Source organism: Silurus meridionalis, chromosome 22 (assembly GCF_014805685.1).
Source record: "Silurus meridionalis isolate SWU-2019-XX chromosome 22, ASM1480568v1, whole genome shotgun sequence".
NCBI classification, from domain to species: domain Eukaryota; kingdom Metazoa; phylum Chordata; class Actinopteri; order Siluriformes; family Siluridae; genus Silurus; species Silurus meridionalis.
In genome coordinates, this window is record NC_060905.1 from 17411340 (window position 1) to 17431623 (window position 20284).

The 20284-nt window shown below is 39.9% G+C and overlaps 1 protein-coding gene across 1 annotated transcript; it reads left to right on the forward strand.

The window, feature by feature from the left end:
- Positions 1-5807: 5807 nt before the first annotated feature.
- mturn (maturin, neural progenitor differentiation regulator homolog (Xenopus)) lies at positions 5808-20038 on the forward strand. Its single transcript, XM_046834296.1, has 3 exons — positions 5808-6302; positions 13861-13983; positions 16676-20038. Exons 1-3 carry the CDS (start codon positions 6132-6134, stop codon positions 16778-16780), a joined length of 399 nt encoding a protein of 132 aa, XP_046690252.1. The 5' UTR covers positions 5808-6131; the 3' UTR covers positions 16781-20038.
- The last annotated feature ends 246 nt before the right edge of the window (positions 20039-20284 follow it).

Sequence of the window (20284 nt, forward strand, 5' to 3'; positions counted from 1 at the left end):
ATTCATTGATTTGATTGGATATTTGATTTATATTGATTGTAAAAGACCGGACAGGATTCACACATTTACTGTACTATAAAGTGTTCATTTCTTTCTTAGTTGTTGTTTCATTATCAGAATGTATAACTCTGTGTTTTTCTCTGTCTGTATTCACTCTCCAACTGAAGGTTCACGAGATTCACCTTTGACCTGTTTTAGAGAACGAGTTGATTATTGGTTGATCTGATGTCGTTCACTCGCCTTCATTAGTGACATTCAAGATTCATCTGCACAATTCATCAATTCAACACATTTACAAATAAAAGTTTAATAGAAATTTTAGATGACGGATGATGACAACTGGTTTAACCATTTTACATTCAATGACGTATACAATGAACTGATGCTGAGATGTTTTGGGGGTTAAAACTATTCAGGTGAAATCAGTATAATATATTTTGATCAACATGAACGTTAACGTCTAATATTGTAGGAAACAGCAGACACTTGTACACAATCCATTAAATGAATGTACAAAAGCGTTCGCAATTTGATCAAAGGAACAAGAAATGTTCTTATGATGTGCAGAAGTGACGACATGATGTGGAGGTTAAACAAGTAGTTTTGGAAATGTCATTTCTGACCAAAGCAACTGAGAAAAGGGATGAGATATAGTGTGTATATATTGATAAGGGTAGGGGAGAGATATAGTACGTATGCATGTGCATCAATGAGGTTAGGAATGAAATGCAGTGTGTGTTTCGACAGGGGGAGGAACGAGATGTAGTGTGTATGTGTATCAATAAGTGTAGGGACAAGATGTAGTGTATGTATCGATAGGGATAGGGATAGGGATGAGCTGTAGTGTGTGTACCGACAAGGGTAGGAATGAGATGAAGTGTGTGTGTATCGATCAGGGTATCGATAAGGGTAGGGATGAGATGCAGTGTGTGTTTCGACAGGGGGAGGGAAAAAATGTAGTGTGTGTATGGACAAGGGGAGGGATGAGGTGTGTGTGTATCAATAAGGGTAGGGACGAGATGTGTGTGTCTATCGACAAGGGAGGACAAGATGTAGTTTGTGTGTGTTGATAAGGGTAGTTATGAGATGTAGTGTGTGTATCAATAGCGGTAGGAATGAGATGTAGCGTGTGTGTTTTGAATTGAATAAACCTCCTCTTTGGTCTTCCTCTTTTCCTCCTTCCTGGTGGCTTCATCCTCAGCATTCTCCTACTGATATACCCCATGTCTCTCCTCTGCACATGTCCAAACCATCTCAATCTCGCCTCCCTCACCGTGTCTCCAAAACGTCCTACATGTGCTGTCCCTCTAATAAACTCATTCCTAATCCTGTCCATCGTCGTCACTCCCAACAAAAACCTCAACATCTTCAGCTCTGCTACCTCCAGCTCCACCTCCTGCCTTTTACTCAATGCCACTATCTCTAATCCATACAACATCTCAGGTCTCACCACAGTTCTATAAACGTTCCCTTTCACTCTCACAGATACTCTTCTATCACAAATCACTCCTGCTATCACTCTTCTCCACCCACTCACCCTGCCTGCACTCTTTCTTCACTTCTAACACACTCCATTACTTTGCACTGTTGACCCCAGGTACCTGAACTACTCCACCTTCTCCACCTCTTCTCCCTGCAACCGCACCACTCCACTGCCCTCCCTCCCTCTCATTCACACACATGTACTCTGTCTTACTCCTACTGACTTTCATTCCTCTTCTCTCCAACGTAGTTCCTCTTTCCCCTGTAGTTACTGCAGGTCTGCACATCTCCCTTATTCTTAAAGATGTAGTGTGTGTATCAATAATGGTAATGAGAAGATCTCCTCGCTACCATTATTGATACACACACAACATCTCATCCCTACAATTATCGATATATATATACACACACACTAACTAACTAACTACATCTCATCCCTACTCTAATTGATACGCACACACTACATCTCATCCCTTATAAATACACACAACACGATCGATCAGGGTAGGGATGAGATGTAGTGTGTGTGTATCAATAGGAGTAGGAATGAGAAACAGTTTGTGTGTGTGTGTGTGTGTGTGTGTGTGTGTGTGTGTGTGTGTGTGTCGCTGAGAATAGGGATGAGCTACTGTGTGTGTGTGTGTGTGTGTGTGTGTGTGTGTGTGTGTGTGTGTGTGTGTGTGTGTGTGTGTGTGTGTCGCTGAGGATAGGGATGAGCTACTGTGTGTGTGTGTGTGTGTGTGTGTGTGTGTGTGTGTGTGTGTGTGTGTGTCGCTGAGGATAGGGATGGGCTACTGTGTGTGTGTGTGTGTGTGTGTATGTGTGTGTGTGTGTGTCACTGAGGATAAAGATGAGCTACTGTGTGTGTGTGTGTGTGTGTGTGTGTGTGTGTGTGTGTGTGTGTGTGTGTATGTATGTGTGTGTGTATCAATAAGGATAGGGATGAGATGCAGAGTGTGTGTGTATCAATAAGAGTCGATGAGATTTAGTGTATGTATCGTTAGAAGTAGGGCTGAGATGTAGTGTGTGTGCATCAATAAGATTAGGGAAGAGATGTAGTGTGTGTATTGATAAGGGTAGGGATGAGATGGTGCGTGTGTGTGTGTGTGTGTGTGTGTGTGTGTGTGTGTGTGTGTGTGTGTGTGTGGATAAGAGTTGCGATGAGATTTAGTGTTTGTATCTATAGGAGTCGGGATGAGATGTAGTGTGTGTGTCGTTAAGGGTATGGAAGAGATGTAGTGTGTGTATCCATAGGGGTAGGGTTGAGATGTAGTGTGTGTGTCGTTAAGGGTATGGAAGAGATGTAGTGTGTGTATCCATAGGGGTAGGGTTGAGATGTAGTGTGTGTATCCATAGGGGTAGGGTTGAGATGTAGTGTGTGTGTCGTTAAGGGTATGGAAGAGATGTAGTGTGTGTATCCATAGGGGTAGGGTTGAGATGTAGTGTGTGTCTACCAAATGAAATCAGAGCTCTCTAGCAGGCCACCCAACACCTTTCTCTCTAAAGCATGTAAAACATATCTATATGAAGCTCTGTTTGTGCACAGGGCCAGTGTCATGCTGGAACAGGTTTGGTTTTCGCAAAATGTTATTATACCGCATGCAAAGACGGGCAATAGAATTGTGCACCTCCAGCTTTATGTTAACAGTTTGGAGAAGAACCACATCAAAAAAAGATGCACTTTATATAACACTTTATATGGTGATCACCAAATATAGTGCTGCAGCCCATGACGGGCCTGATAACAAGCTCATACATGGAACCAGTCTTTGACAAAGCAGAGTGAGCTCTTACTCAGATCTTTCCTAATACTGATTTATTGTTAAGTGCAATGAAAGCCCAAGGACTGTACACTCCTATATTTAAACTCATAACCTTTTGATCCAGGGTTTCATGCCTTAATATAGACATGGCATATACCTTATAGGCGTTACAATTCTCCAAAAATTTTGTGTAAAAATGTATATAAAAACCGAAATATTCAAATCTCTTAAATCCAAATTATGTACATACATACAAACTAATATACAGTTTTATAAATGTATTAACTGTATGTATACCGTTTTAAGGAAAAATAAGGTCATTTTGAATTAAATGGTAGCAACATGTCTCAAAAAAGTTGGGACAGGGCCATTTTTACCACTACGGAGCGTCACCTGTTCTGCCCATATACAAACTGCATTCCAAAAAAGTTGGGACACTGTACAAATTGTGAATAAAAAAGAATGCAATAATTTACAAATCTCATAAACTTCTATTTTATTCACAATAGAATATAGAAACATATCAAATGTTGAAAGTGAGACATTTTGAAATGTCATGCCAAATATTGGCTCATTGTGGATTTCATGAGAGCTACACATTCCAAAAAAGTTGGGACAGGTAGCAATAAGAGGCTGGAAAAGTTAAATGTACATATAAGAAACAGCTTGAGGACCAACTTGCAACGTATTAGGTCAATTGGAAAAATGATTGGGTATAAAAAGAGCCTCTCAGAGTGGCAGTGTCTCTCAGAAGTCAAGATGGGCAGAGGATCATCAATTCCCCCAATGCTGCGGCGAGAAATAGTGGAGCAATATCAGAAAGGAGTTTCTCAGAGAAAAAATGCAAAGAGTTTGAAGTTATCATCATCTACAGTGCATAATATCATCCAAAGATTTAGAGAATCTGGAACAATCTCTGTGCGTAAGGGTCAAGGCCGGAAAACCATACTGGATGCCCGTGAACTTCGGGCCCTTAGACGGCACTGCATCACATACAGGAATGCTACTGTAATGGAAATCACAACATGGGCTCAGGAATACTTCCAGAAAACATTGTCGGTGAACACAATCCACTGTGCCATTCGCCGTCGCCAGCTAAAACTCTATAGGTCAAAAAAGAAGCCATATCTAAACATGATCCAGAAGCGCAGGTGTTTTCTCTGGGCCAAGGCTCATTTAAAATGGACTGTGGCAAAATGGAAAACTGTTCTGTGGTCAGACAAATCAAAATTTTAAGTTCTTTTTGGAAAACTGGGACGCCATGTCATCCAGACTGAAGAGGATAAGGACAACCCAAGTTGATATCAGCGCTCAGTTCAGAAGCCTGCATCTCTGATGGTATGGGGTTGCATGAGTGCGTGTGGCATGGGCAGCTTACACATCTGGAAAGGCACCATCAATGCTGAAAGGTATATCCAAGTTCTAGAACAACATATGCTCCCATCCAGACGTCGTCTCTTTCAGGAAAGACCTTGCATTTTCCAACATGACAATGCCAGACCACATACTGCATCAATTACAACATCATGGCTGCGTAGAAGAAGGATCCGGGTACTGAAATGGCCAGCCTGCAGTCCAGATCTTTCACCCATAGAAAACATTTGGCGCATCATAAAGAGGAAGATGCTACAAAGAAAACCTAAGACAGTTGAGCAACTAGAAGCCTGTATTAGACAAGAATGGGACAACATTCCTATTCCTAAACTTGAGCAGCTTGTCTCCTCAGTCCCCAGATGTTTGGAGACTGTTATAAAAAGAAGAGGGGATGCCACACAGTGGTAAGGGGAAAAATATGTCATTTTGAATTTGATGGCTGCAACACATCTCAAAAAAAATAAAAGTTGGGACATGTTACCGCTGTGTAGCATCATGCTTCCTAACAACAGTCTGTATACATCTTGAACTTATGAGACAAGTTGCAGATGTTTTGCGAGAGGAATGTTGTACCATGTGTGTCTGATACAGGATTCTAGTATCTAGTAGCTGCTTAACAGTTCTGGGTGTCCTTTGTTGTATTTTTCACTTCATCATGCGGCAAATGTTTTTAAATGGTGAACGGTCTATACTGCAGGTGGGCCTGTTTAGCACCCGGACCCTTGACTACGAAGTCATGCTTATGCCATAGATGCAGTGGTTTAGCATTTTCTTCCCTGAAAAAGACATCATCATCATTTTTAGCTCTAAAACCTGCCTTTCGGAATTGATGATACTTATCCAGATGTGTAAGCTGCTCATTCCATAGGTACTTTTTATTATTTTAAATCAAATTGTTTTTGTAAATGTGTTTGTGTTTGCAATGTTGGAATTGATGTTGTACATACTAACTTTATATCCTCTTTATCTCTGAGCAGCTGCTTTGGGACAATATTCACTGTTAAAACCAAATCTTTTTTTTTTTTTCCCTAGGAGTGTGTATTTGCTATGTATTGTAGCATGGTCAGGCAATAAAAGATCATCCGTTCTTCATGATTCATCACGCTCTAAAGGCTCTGTGGGCCCTTTGTGTCGGGAGCGCGCGTTCACCTTAACGTCACACCGCGCCGGTGCAGGGGCGGGAGCGCGCGCGTCTCCGTGGGCAGACGCATTCAGGCTCGTTCGTCTCACTCGAGAAACGCGCGCTCGCGGGACGTGAACGGATGCAGGGCCCGGCCAAGATGCGACGGTGCTAGCGTCGAGGTCGAGCTCACCATCACACACGCTCCCCTCCTCCATAATAATAATAACAACATTAATAGTAACAGTATTAATATTAAAGCTCCAGCATGCGGATGATTTAGGGCGGCTCGGAGCGCTGAGGTCTGTGCGGTTATACACGGGGGGGTGTTTCGGAGGCTGGGACGCGCTGAGCTGCGCAGGTGCGCCGTTGCGCTGCGCTGCGGCAGAGGGATGGAGTTCAAGCAGCTGGTGGACGCGGCGGAGAAATGGTGCTCGGGGAACCCGTTCGAGCTGATATTCGCCGAGGAGGTGGACGAGCGCAGGATGGACTTCTACGCCGAACCTGGCATTTCGTTTTACGTGCTCTGCCCTGACAACATGACAGGAGGTACCGACACTTTTGTAAGTACGAGAAGAACCAGGCGTGTGTGTTTTTGTGTGTGTGTGTGTGCGTGTGTGTGTGTAAGGGGAGGGGGGCTTCAATTATGTGTGTAGGCCTGTCAATGATTCTGCATGGGCGTGTTTGGGCTTAATCTACAGAAAATGAAATAATATAATGATAATAATAATAATAACATGAATTGGGTGGCGCCGCGATTTGAACCCTGAAGCCCGACTATTCAAATAAGCTCGCGCAGGTAATGAAGCTCCATCAGCACCGCCATTTGCAGACTGGATGACGGCATTGTGTCAGCACGAGGTTTCAAAGGTCTAATGTTCCCTCTCTGGCCTTGTCATGGCCGCATGAATAGTTGATTATAAGCATGAAGTGCTCTCTTGCCTTCTCCCTTTCTCCCTTCTCCTGTTTTCGTGATGTTATCCCCTGTGCCAGGCGCCTCTCAGTATCAGGTGTTGGTTTGCCTTCCACTTGGTTGCTCGAACAGAATAGCACATGACCATAAGTATAAGCATCAGGTTTTAGATTACCATACATCTGAACCATTTTTTCTTGGTTATGGAGATGTACTTCTTCTTCCTTCCTTCCTTCCTTCCTTCCTTCCTTCCTTCCTTCCTTCCAGAAAACAGTTTTGTATGATGTTCTCTTGAGACCATGGTGTGGTATAGCGACAGCACCGCATAAACACCATAGTGCATAAACACTCCACAATCCTTTAATCAATATAATGCTGCACGGACATCCATAAATAATCGTCCTCATCTGCAGTGTCCACTTACTCATCCTGATCAGCAGGACCTGAGACAAGACCAGAGAACCCAAACCACCATCAACCATCAGCAACTTCACCTGCCTTTTCCATGGATTCCAGATGCCAGAGCCTGCTGGTCAACAGTCTAGGAGATCAAAAATACATTAATGCACATTGGTCCTTGCTTGGTATTCAAATATTTTCTGGTGACCCTTTGTTGGAAATAAGAACACCGTAATTAAAAATACACAGTTATAAGGTGTAAAGCGAAGGCTAGGTCTGAGATCTTTCTATCTCACACTCCCCATGACAGTAACTCAGAGATAATGTTTTTTTTAGTCCTCTTATTCAATATCATGTCTAATGACTGGTCACTAAAGATTTCTCCAGTGGTGCTGCTGGAGTTAGGATTCAGTATTAAGAGCTGCATCCAGAACTCCATGAGCAGGATGCTTCTTTAGACTCAGAGAAAGGATTCCTCAGGTTGTTTTTTTACAGATGTTTTATTTAACAACACTCTTCATACAGAGGGCGCAGCTTCACGTTTGATGATGGGTATGCAAGATCACAGTTGGCTCCCTCCTCTCCTTCACAAAAAGAGGGGTAAATACAAGAATAAGTACACTACATGCAACAGCGGCCCCTGATGTGCCTCTTATGTGCCGTGCTCTCGATATACTGCATACCCCATTTTTGTGCCTCTGGTTACATGGACCCTTTATGGGTTCTATCAGGAGGGCAAACTGAAGATAGACTGCAGGATACATAACACTATATAGTATACTTATACTATATTCATGCAGGAATAAGACTGTCATAAACATGTTTAACCCTGAATTGGGGCAGTAATATGTATATATTTCAATTATATTATTCAGGGTTAATTTACAACCTCAATTCCTAAAAAATTTGGGACGCTGTGTAAAATGTAAATAAAACCAGAATGCAATGATTTGAAAATCTCATAAACCGAATATTTTTTTCACAATGTTGCATATAAAACATACATAATGTTCAAACTGAGAAAATGTACACTTTTCACATTTTTTATTTAAAATCTACAGCAAAAGGCTGAAAAATAATATTATAAAGTATATAAATTAATATTTGTAAAAAGAGAGAGATTAAGGAACATTATGCAACTAATAAGGTTCATTGGCAACAGGTCATTAATATGATTGGGTATAAATATTGTATCATAGCGAGTCAGAGTCTCTTAGAAATTACCATGGGCAGAGGTTCACCAATCGGTGAAAAACTGCGTCTACAAACTGTGCAACAGTTTCAAAATAATCAGGATAAATGTCTGTGTGCAAAAGGACGAGGACAAAAATCAATATTGGATGCCCGTGATCATCAGGCTCTCAGGTTCATTAAAAACAGTTTCGATCACAAACAGTTCACCTTGCCATCCACAAATGCACGTTAAAGCTCTATCATGCAAAGAAGAAGCCATATGTAAACGTGATCCAAATTTTTTCTTGGCTAAAACATAAACTGTTTTATCAGTTTTTCATGTTCTGTGGTCAGATGAATCGAATTAAAAATTTTCTTCGCTATGTTCTCCAGACTAAAGAGGAGAGGGACCATCTCTGATAGTACAGGAGTACATTACCTCCTATGGAATAGGCCGTTTGTACATCTGGATAGGGGACCATCAATTCTGAAAAGCATATAAAGTTTTTAGAGCAAAAAAACGCTTCCATCCAAATGATGTCTTTTGCAGGGAACCAGGACAATTTTTCAGCAAGACAATGCTAAACCCTATCCTACACTTATTACATCATTACGGCTTCATAGTACAAGAGGGTGCTTTATGCTTCTCACATGTACTTTAGAGTACATTTAAATATCCATATTGTTAGGAAGCTCTTGCCAGAGTGCAGGGTCAACCATGATACAGCATCCCTGGTGCACAGAGATTGAAGGGCCCAAGAGGTTGAATTGCTCAAGGGCCCAAGAGTGTCAACTTGGCAATACTAGGGCTTAAACCCACAACCATCTTATCAGTAACCCAGGGAGTTAACCACTGAGCTACTACCTTGCAGTAGGGTTTAACCCCTAAAGAGCAATGATTTCAGTAGTTTCAGTACCTATCTAAAGTAAGACATATCTATAGTTATGAAGTTAGAAATTCAGGTGCATGCCCATCAGCAGGTCCTGGGAGTTTAAAAGTTAAATCTGGTACCTGATCTTCTAACTTACATTTAGTTTCTTTTTCTGATTATAAGACTCTCCAGGCTTGTCTAAAAGCTATAGAGAAGATATAGGAACTGTCGATTTCTTGGAGGTTATACAGTCCATTTTTTCTCATTCTTGATGTAATACATTGAAATTTAGAGCTTGTCAAGTTACAAGGGAAAATATATACATACAGTTTAGAACTATGTATACACTCGTGGTTTGCAGCTGCACTACCGCCACTGCTGTGGTTGTAGAAGATTAACTACGGCCTCCTGAATAATCCGATTTGATATTCCTGGTATAAACAAAATCAGCATTATCCATTCATAGCTGTATACTGTAAATGACAGCACTTGATCTGTGAAAGCTGGCAGGCTGCTCACACAATCGAATTAATGCCAATGCTGAGGCATCGAGCCATGTGATATCAGTGAGCGGCTCCAGAAAGGAGTGGTTTGGCTTTTCTTTTGCTTTACTCAGCGCTCTTTTCCTGCTTCGCCAACAAGAGGCACTGTAAGAGAGAGAGTGCATAAAAATATAGTCTGGATAGCTGAGCTGGCACGAAATAGAGGTTTTATCTCTGCAGTTGGCTGCTGTGAGTTGTGACTTTGTCCATTTTCCGAGCCAGATGAAACCTATTACTTATATTGCTCTGATATGCTTAGGACATCAGAACAAAAGTTTAACAATAAATATAAGAAAAAGTCTCTGTATGGAAACCCCTTAAACTCGGTTTATGATTGAGGTTTTTCATCTAAAAGTATATTGCTCAATAAATAGTATGAATTATTCAGTGCTAGAGTAAGGAGTAAGCCTCAGAGGTCAAGATAAGAAACATGACAGTTACAAGAGCTCTGCAGGTGCTGATATCATTCATCCATAAAGCAAGGGATATTTATCTACATCTGTAAGCATGCAAGATGTTATGTAGACATACTGTATATTAAAATAAAATACAATTTGGATATATGGAGCTATTCTCCTGCCATACCACACTGAACCACTAGGGGTTTTCTTTTGTTCAGGGTCTGTACAAGGCATTTACATTTTTTCTCCTACCAAAGGTTTGGGCTTTTTAGCACTTATGAGCTGGAATTGTAATGCTGCAGCGTACAGAGTAGGGATATGCATCTCCATGCGATTCGCATCTCGATGCATAGCCAACGATGCGATACATTAAAGATACATATGAAGCATATGAACCCCTAATACAATGCAGTGCGATTTCGATTCGATTCAACGCAATGCGTTTCAATGGCAAAAAATATGATGCTGTGCAATTCAATATGGCGCAAAATGCAGACGTTCTTTTCTGTTCTGTCTCTAGAAAGATGCAGCTCTACCTCTGCCATGTTAATCTATATTCTATTGAATTCAAATCAGCTCAATTCGTTATTTGTATAGCGCTTTTAACAATAAACATTGTCTCAAAGCAGCTTTACACAGATAATGTGGTGATAAAAATGAATAAGATGTTCTTAATAAGTGTAAGTTTGTGCCGAATGAGCAAACCGGTAGTGACTGTGGCAAGTAAAATCTCCTTGAGATGGCATAATGAAGAAACTCTTTGAGAAACTAGACTCAAGAGGGCACCGAATGTCCATTTATTACAAATTAACAATGTCGAGGTGTGCAGTGATGGTGATCAGATGCAAACTATAGTCCTGAGTCAGTGTAGCAGATTGTTGACATTAAGTACAGTCCAAATCCATCCTCAAAGCTTCTGTGTTACTCTGTAATTTCATGGATCATCGGGCTGTTGATGGGAAATCATACCCAGCTGCACAGAGTGGTCTCCAATCGAAGAGAACCTCATCCAAAGAGAGGAGAGGGGCAGGAACAGTGGTCACTGGTATCTCAGGAGCATGTTTAAATCGACCGAAATAGACCGATCTCTAGGACAAGATACAAAGCTGAGTGAACGTGTGAGAGTGAGGGGACGACAGCATATAAATATCCCGGGTTCACTGAACACTCGATATCCATCATCCCTCCAGATCTGCTCCTTTACCTCAGAAACTGTTCCCTTTATTCAACAGCATTTTCTAGTCTAGCAAGGAGGATGTTATGATCGATGGTGTCAAAAGCTGCACTAAGGTCGAGCAAAACAAGTAAAGAGACAAAACCATGATCATAGCAGGTTGTTTACCACCTTCACCAACGCCGTCTCTGTGCTAGGATGAGGCTGAAATCCCGACTGATACTTAAAAAGGTTATTCCTCAGTAGATGTGAGCAGAACTGCTGTGCTACAACCTTTTCTAGAATCATGGAGATTTGATATTGGCCTGTAGTTGGACACCTGACAGGGTGAAGGTCGAGTTTCTTAATTAGGGTGTTGATTATTGCAGTTTAAAGGATTTAGGTACATAACCAATGCTGATTGAAGAGTTTATAATAGTACCTCTGGAATTATCTGTTTGAAGAAACTTGTAGGTAAGAGATCAAGAACACAAGTTGATTGTGATGAGGAAATAAATGAAATTAAGTCATTCCCTTTAAATAGGAGTAAAACTTTGTAATTGATCATCTGTTATAAGGATAGTGCTATCTACAGGATTACTTATACAATAGTTTAGATTTATATTAATCCTCTGGATTTTTTGTCTGGTATTTAAAATGTTATTATTGAAAAAGCTGAAATCATTGGTTGAAATCATTACTATCTACTGATGGTTTGCATGTGAGTGCAGTGCTTTTATTCCCTGTTCATTTTGCTATAGTACTGAACACTGATCTAGGATTATGCTTGTTATCTTCTATGAATGTAGAGAAATATGCTGATCGAGCTTATCTAGATCTCAGGAGGTTCTACTTCCATGCTATTTGAAATGCCGACAATTTGATTTGACGCCATTTACGTTCTCATTTCTGTTGGGTTGTTTTAAGGTGCGCATATGATCGTTATACCTTATTGTTTTTAAGGGCGAGCTTCATCAACTAGAGTGTAACAAAAAGTTGATTCTAGGCATTTAGTGGCCCAGTGGAGCTCTGCGGGGTCAGACGGAGATCTAATTCATGTCGATAACGCCGTAAGTTTATTGCTAAAACTCGCTGCTTTAGTTGACGTGAATGTACACTTAACACGGTAACGTGGCGAGGTGATTTTTAAGGAGATAAAATAATGATCAGAAATAGCTTCAGACTGTGGAATTATGACTATTTTTTATATCGAATTCCAACGTATTAAATCAAGAGTGTTTCCACCACTATGAGTGGGTCTAATAACATTCTGATTAGTTTCAACCGAATCCTATAGCCTTCTTACTGAATGCTATGTGACTTTCCGCAATGTTTTCATATTCACGTAGCAGCAGTGGTGCTAAAACAGCGAGGAGAAATCAATCTACATATGGTCACTAATTCGCTTTCTATATAATAAAAGTGTAGCGGATCTACTTATAATTATATTTAAATAAATCTTTTTTTACTGATGCAAACACAATATATGTTAAAAACGATGCATCGCGATACAAATGCTAACTTGTATCCGATTCACAGTTTTTTAATACGATGCATCACATCGTTAACTTTTATGCCGATGCACAGATGCTAATCGCCGGATCGTTCTATCCCTAATGTAGAGTTATTCTACAAAATTGGTTGTTGCAAACTTTTTTAGCCACTCTTTTAAAAGAAACACCCACAAAGAGGTGTGATGGTCGAGTTTCCACATTTTTTGGGGCCCTATCTGATCTTCTCCAAACTTTCACCACAAGATTGGAGGCACACATATCGCATGACAAACCTGTTCCAGCATGACAATGCTCCAGTGCACAAAGCCAGCTCCATGAAGATATCCATAAGAAAATCTCCTACTATAGAACTCCAACGCAATTGATCAATAAAAGTGAACACTGACTCCACCCCAGGCCTCCTGGCCTCTTCTTCATCAGTACCTGACTTTACTAACACCCTTGTGGTTAAACGAATCTCCACAAATCTCCACAAGCACACTCCAAAATCTAGTAAAACATCTCTCTAGAAGAGTGGAGGTTATTATAAGAGCAAATGGGAACTTAATGTGGAATGGGATGTTCACAACAGCACATTATCTTATGGTGAGGTTTCCACAACATTTTGCAATATTATAATATTCACATACATGATTTATATTTTATATTAAGGCGTATTGCAGTGATTGAATCTGTATCTGGGTCAGTAGCTTCAGATTTAAAGTGGGCGTGGCCTAAATGAAAAACTTATTTTGTAGATCGCGTTTAAGAATGGACATTGTCCCAAAGCACATTTCCAGTGACAAATAGCTTATAAAATATAAATGTGATATGTTAGTGATTATAATTTTATCCCTAATGAGCAAGCCATTGAATGCAATCTACATCTGTTTATAACTCGTTATCTTTTCACAGGGCAAACTGGGAATAATATTTACATGTCGGTGGTTTATAATAATTTCTGATATGATGTGTTTTCTAGACAGCACTGATTACCGGGTTTTCATCTGCAGAATGTGGTGTGCTGTTAATAAGATAAAAACACCGTCATGTTTCCACGGAAAACATCGAGTTCTTTAAGTGCATGGCAAAACAATCAGTGGTGAAAATGCAGTGTGTGTGTGTGTGTGTGTGTATGTGCTGAGTAATGGGACGTCTGTTTCGTCTGTGTGTAGCACGTGTGGAGCGAGAGCGAGGACTGCCTGCCGTTCCTGCAGCTGGCACAGGACTACATCTCCTCCTGTGGACACAAAACTCTGCTGGAGGTCCTTGATAAAGTCTTCAGATCTTTTAGACCTGTAAGTTCTCTTCATTACACACACACACACACACACACACAAATCATTAAAATCTTGCTGCATGTATTCCTATCAGTTTATAAAGAAACCTTGAGAGGCACCAGACTCAAAAGGAAACCCATCCTCATCTGGGTGGCACCAAATGTCCTTTAGTTCCATCATAAGCACTTTGGCAATAAATAACATCATATGCGTGATGCACCTGTGTTATAAACAACAACAAGAATGGCACCAAAATGCATGTTTGTATATTTGGGACAATTCTGTGTACAGGAGTGGTGACATAAACAGCTTAACAGCACATGTCTTGTTTTTTGGGGTCAGCTGAAGCTTATTCGTTAACTCAGGATGAGAAGGTGAAAGGAGGACATTGCCAGAGCTTTTTTTTTATAGCGATTACTGACATTCGGCGACGTTCTGAAAGATGTGACGCAAAGGTTTCCTGTGTGTGTACAGTGACGGGTGATGAGAAAAGGACATGAATATTCTCTTAACAAGCTGAAGGCCATAGGAGGAGTATAAGATCTAGGGTGTGTGTAAGAAACACTCTTCAGTGTTGTTGTGAAGAAATTTACAGTCTGAGTTGATTTCAGATCTCTAGGTCTGGTCTTCTGAACATGGCCACATGGGGTAGGCACAGAACTTCATTATCATAACTTAATTAGCAAATCTATAACATCTATAACAGGACATGCTGAACTGTTTGATTCCTCTTACACCACAACAATTTTTATATTACAGTTTTGTAATTAATGAACGACATGTACCTTTAATTATTTATAGTTGTGAGGCGTCTGCAAAACGAGTTATGGGGACATTTTAAATCGGCTTAATAAGACAGCGTTTTTAAAAGACCAAACCCAGTAAACACATGAATATTAAGTAATAAGAGTTTAGTCTTTTAAAAAAGCTGTCTTATCGCATTCAGCCACGTTAAGCTTTTTCCTTAACGGAGAGAGTAAAACACCTTACACGTAAATTAAACACGTTATTTTCGTATTCTGGACTCATCTGCTTGTCTGTACATAGTATGCTTTATTATAACTGTGTTTACTGAAGTGTGGTCTTTTAGAAATGCTGCTCATTCGCATTAAGCCACGTTAAGCGCTTTTAGAATGTCCCTGAGGTATGTTAAACAGTCTTTTCTTCACCACTCTCGTTTTTTTTTTCTTTCTTGTAGTCTATCATGAAGACTTTAATGAAGACTCCTGAATGTTACAAATTATATTTGCTCTATATTATTAAAAAGGGATTGTGGTCCCTATATAGTTATGTGATGTAATTAGTTGCTTTATTGAATAATTTATATATCATTTATTATATATAGGTGATTCTTCTTCTTCTTTCGGCTTCTCCCATTAGGGGGCGCCACAGCGGATCATCCGTCTCCATACCCCCCTGTCCTCTACATCTGCCTATTTTAAATTAACTACCTGCATGTCTTCCTTCACCACATCCATAAACCTCCTCCTTGGCCTTCTTTTTTCCTCCTTCCTGGTGGCTCCATCCTCAGCATTCTCCTACTGATATACCCCATGTCCCTCCTCTGCACATGTCCAAACCATCTCAATCTCACCTCCCTCACCTTGTCTCAAAAAACGTCCTACATGCGCTGTCCCTCTAATAAACTCATATCTAATCCTGTCCATCGTCATCACTCCCAACAAAAACCTCAACATCTTCAGCTCTGCTACCTCCAGCTCCACCTCCTGTCTTTTACTCAATGCCACTGTCTCTAATCCATACAACATCGCAGATCTCACCACAGTCCTATAAACTTTCCCTTTCACTCTCCCAGATACTCTTCTATCACAAATCACTCCTGCTATCACTCTTCTCCACCCACTCCACCCTGCCTGCTTTTCTTCACTTCTCTAACACACTCTCCATTAATTTTCACTGTTGACCCCCAGGTACCTGAACTCCTCCACCTTCACTACCTCTTTTTCCTGCAACCGCATTTTATATGTGTGTGTGTATATATATATATACAGCTAGTCTTTAAAAGCATGCAACAAACTCAGAAAAAGGCCCCCACAGTCAAACTGGAGGTGGAAGCTTAAATGTTTGGGGTTGTTCTGCAGCAGGGAATGTTGGAGACTTATTCTGGAAAGTAAAATAAATCTTAAACCAACATGGCTTCCATTCCTTACCGTTACACCATTGCAATTCTGTCTGGACTGCGGCTCCTTGGAACCGACTTCACCATACAACAAGACAATAAAACGAAGCGTACTTCCAAGCTGTGTAAGCGTTATTTCGAGAGTATACAGTCATCTGGAGTGATATCTATCATGGAATGACCTGCCCACTCACTGCACCTAAATCGTATTGAATTACTCTGGGATAAACTTGATCGCAAAGAAATCCTAAACTAGTGAAGAACACCTTTGAAACACTGCAAAGTATTACAGCTGAACGTTTGGAGAAACTAGTTGTCCGAATTCCAAGAGTGTGTAAAGCTGTTCTTTATGCTAAGGAAGGATTATTCAATGAAAATTAATGGAACATCTGGATATTTTTTTAATTGTTTGGTCAAAGTCGATCGTCACAATGTTACATTACTGAGTTTGTTGCATAGAAACACGAGGGAACATGCATGTGTCCAGTGTTGTTGTCTCCAAACTTCTGACAGGCACCTTATAACCTGGTTTTGCATGAACACTGGAATGACCATGATGTTGTTTTCCAGCTCCTGGGTCTTCCAGACATCGATGACGACACGTACGAGCAGTACCATGGAGACGTGGAGGAGGAAGCCGAGACGGACCATCAGCAGATGGGAGTTAGCCAATAATTTGCTCACTGAGGTGGATCGACCTTCCGCGGGCCAGAGCATTGCTTCATTCCCTCTCGTTTTTTCCTTCTTCCGAGCCACCTTCACATTTCTACTGTTTTATGATATGCACTGTCCCTCTGTTTTACACACTCACACACACACACACACACACACACACACACACACACACAGACCATAGCTTGCTAATGCACGATACCACCGATTCTCAGCAGACCTCCCATGTCCTGTGTTTTTATTAAGTGAGATCTTGCTGAAAAAAAGAAAGCATTTCCATCGGCTCTTGTGCAGTGGTTTCAAAGGATTCAAAAGGCTAATGGTCTCAGATGGTTACATTATTGTAAGAAGATGTGGATCATTTGTGATTTAATGGACCTAGTAGACTCTATAGTTGCAATTAATACAAATATAAGGAGATGGCATGACACGTCTTTTTCTTCACAGATACTAAGGCTACATCTACACTAATCAAGATCAATTTGAAAACGGCGGTTTTCTTTCGTTAAAAACGCTCTGCATCCAGACATCCGTTTTTAATTGTTTCCCAATTAAATTAATTGTTGCTCCTCCACACTGAGTGTCTGAAACGCTCTCGTTCCTGTACTGCGCATGAGCAAAACATAAGACGCTTCGACCTGCATCATTTACACCCGCGGTCTGTTTACTTTACAGCTCTTTGAAACATTGTTTCGACGACTACAAATACGCCGTAGTTTTTTCGAAAGCGTTTCGAAAGTGTGGCCGAAACGACAAATGAACATACAAATATAGGTTTTTAAACGAAAACGTATTAGTGTAGACATGGCCTAATACTGATGCTGAAATCTTGAGTATTAGCTGACATGGATACCCATTTTATTTTTTGTTGATTAAAACCACAGCTCGGCTTGACTTTTTCGAACAAAATCACATACACTAGAAATATAATTGAACATTATTTTAGAGTGTAATAACTAAATAAAAAGCATAAATATGCTAAATATGAAATCAGTCCTAAAAAAAGAAATACAGTTTAATCTGGTTATATATAAACATTTAATGTTTCCAAAGAATATTTTATAATGTAATTATATTTTTAATTCGAGTTTTCTCAAATATACGATCCACCAGTATCAGATCAGTGCCATCTCTGAGATATATATATAATATATATATATATATATATATATATATATATATATATATATATATATATATATATATATATATATATATATATATATATATATATATATATATAAACACGTACATACACACTTGAGAACCATTCTAACCATCAGAGCTTATGAAATTAATGAAAACCAATATTAAGAATGAAATACACAGGGCGTTCAAGTCAAACTGGGACTTTTAAATAAAAGAACAGATTTCAAGGAGTGGAAACTGCATTTATTTTTCGACATACTCGCCTGCTACATGCTACATCAATCAATCAATCAATCAATCTTTATTTATATAGCACCTAACATCTACCAGGTAAAACCTAGGTGCTGAACAAAGTGCAAGAGGCAACATGCAAAATAGTAATAAAATTTGAATGAACATAAAAGTAATAAAATATATAATATCATTAAAAAAAGAAGTCAAAACTTAAAACAGAAGAGAAATAAAATAAGCATTAAAACACAACAATTAAAACAACTTATCATCAGGGAACCACCACTACCAGGATCGTCACTGGCGGACATTTTTGAAACGTTTACATTTGACACGTTTCAAATGTTTTACTGCGGCTGAGAGTCTCATCACCGCACTGCGCTTGAAGCCTGTAGATATCCACAGGTTGTACGCTGTCGTTCACAAGAAACTTCAGCATCACACACAGCTCAGTGCACTAACACTGTTGTCTGCCATCTTGATTAACAGTCTCTGGACATGTGCATTGCCTATCAGTGATACTACACACTAGCCACTTACTACTGCGTGTAGTACCATCACGCTAACATCCATTTTTATACCTGTAGAATTAAAAGGTTTGACTTGAACGCCCTTTGTAACCATCCTGTTATTAGCATTTAACACAAATCCATTCATAAATACACTCCTGAATGCGAGACATTTGTATAAAATTGCTCAATATTTCCAAAATTGACTAGACTAGGCTCAAATAGAGCTTGTCTTTCTGAATGTCTGTACTTAGAAAGTCGTGATTGATTTTAAATAGGTGAAGAGGTGTGGTAATGCTGCGAGGAGAATTTTAAAGAGGTTGACAGATCATGATTGGCCATCGGTGATCTCAGAAGTCAGAAGTGATCTGTCAAACTCTTTAAAATTCTCCTCATCCGCTTTGTCCTTTGTATCTCGATATCCTCGATTATACAGCCAGGGATTGAATAGGAATAGCGATCCCAGTGAAGCTCTCCACCTGCGATACTTAGCTCTAGATCAAAGATAGCGTGATTGCGTTTTCAGTTTTCTGCAAAAGACCAGCTTTTGTTTTTGCACTTAATGCAACGTGGTTACTTTGTCCATTTTCTGTCTTCGATAGTCTTTGATTGTATTAATCTCTAGCCTACTTCAGGCATGTTTTCACACAAATCATGGCTAATTATAAACTTCCTCCATGATTTTTTCCTCCCTGAATGTAAAAGCCTGAGTTGAGCTTTAATGTATGAAGTACAATAAGCGCAAAACATGTTGATCTCAAACAGCTTCATGGTTTTTTTCATCCTCTGGTGCTGACTAAGGAAAATATGATCCGCAACCAGCACTCAGTTTTCATGATTCAAAGGCACCGAACTGACTGAAGTCTGACACACCCCACAGCAAATTTTTTCCGGATCGCTAAACCAACGTAAACAGGTTAGCAGGACTAGCAGGGGAACGTCACATGTTGTGCCAGGATACAAAGAAAGCTGATAAGTTCCTGCTGACTTTATATGTTTAGTGCCCACAGAATACTGACATCCAAGCCCTGTATCTCCCACACACTCACTGCTTCCATACCGTCTTCCTCTACATTAACATATACTGAAGTCTGGTGTCAGAGCAAATGAATCTACTCTTTGATATGAATATTTATTTGGTTGTCCAGCTTTAGCACTGCAAGCTTTTGTATATTTCCAAACCCCCCCCCCAGTTCAAACCACTGGGTATTTACCCCATTAAAGCACTATTTTAATGCCTTTAAGTTGGAACTAAGAGTTTGCTTAAATATGTCATTTTATAATTTGTTCTGTTTTATCCCATGCTTTGTTATCTGATTTGTTTCGTCCTCGAGTTTGTGTATGTTCCTCAATTAAAACCATGTGGAGGTGACGCTTTTTCAGCTTGGCCTTTTCCATTACTGAGTCTTTCAAGTCAAAAAATAAAAACTGATTCAACTATGCAGCTATAACATGTAATAAAAATGCATAACACCAAACATTATGACATCATAGCATTCTGAGCGCTGAAGTGAAGAACACTGATTACATCATCATGGCACCTGTTAGTGGGTGGATTTATTTATTAGGCAGCAAGTGAACATTTTGTCCTTAAAGTTGATGTTAGAAGCAGGAAAAA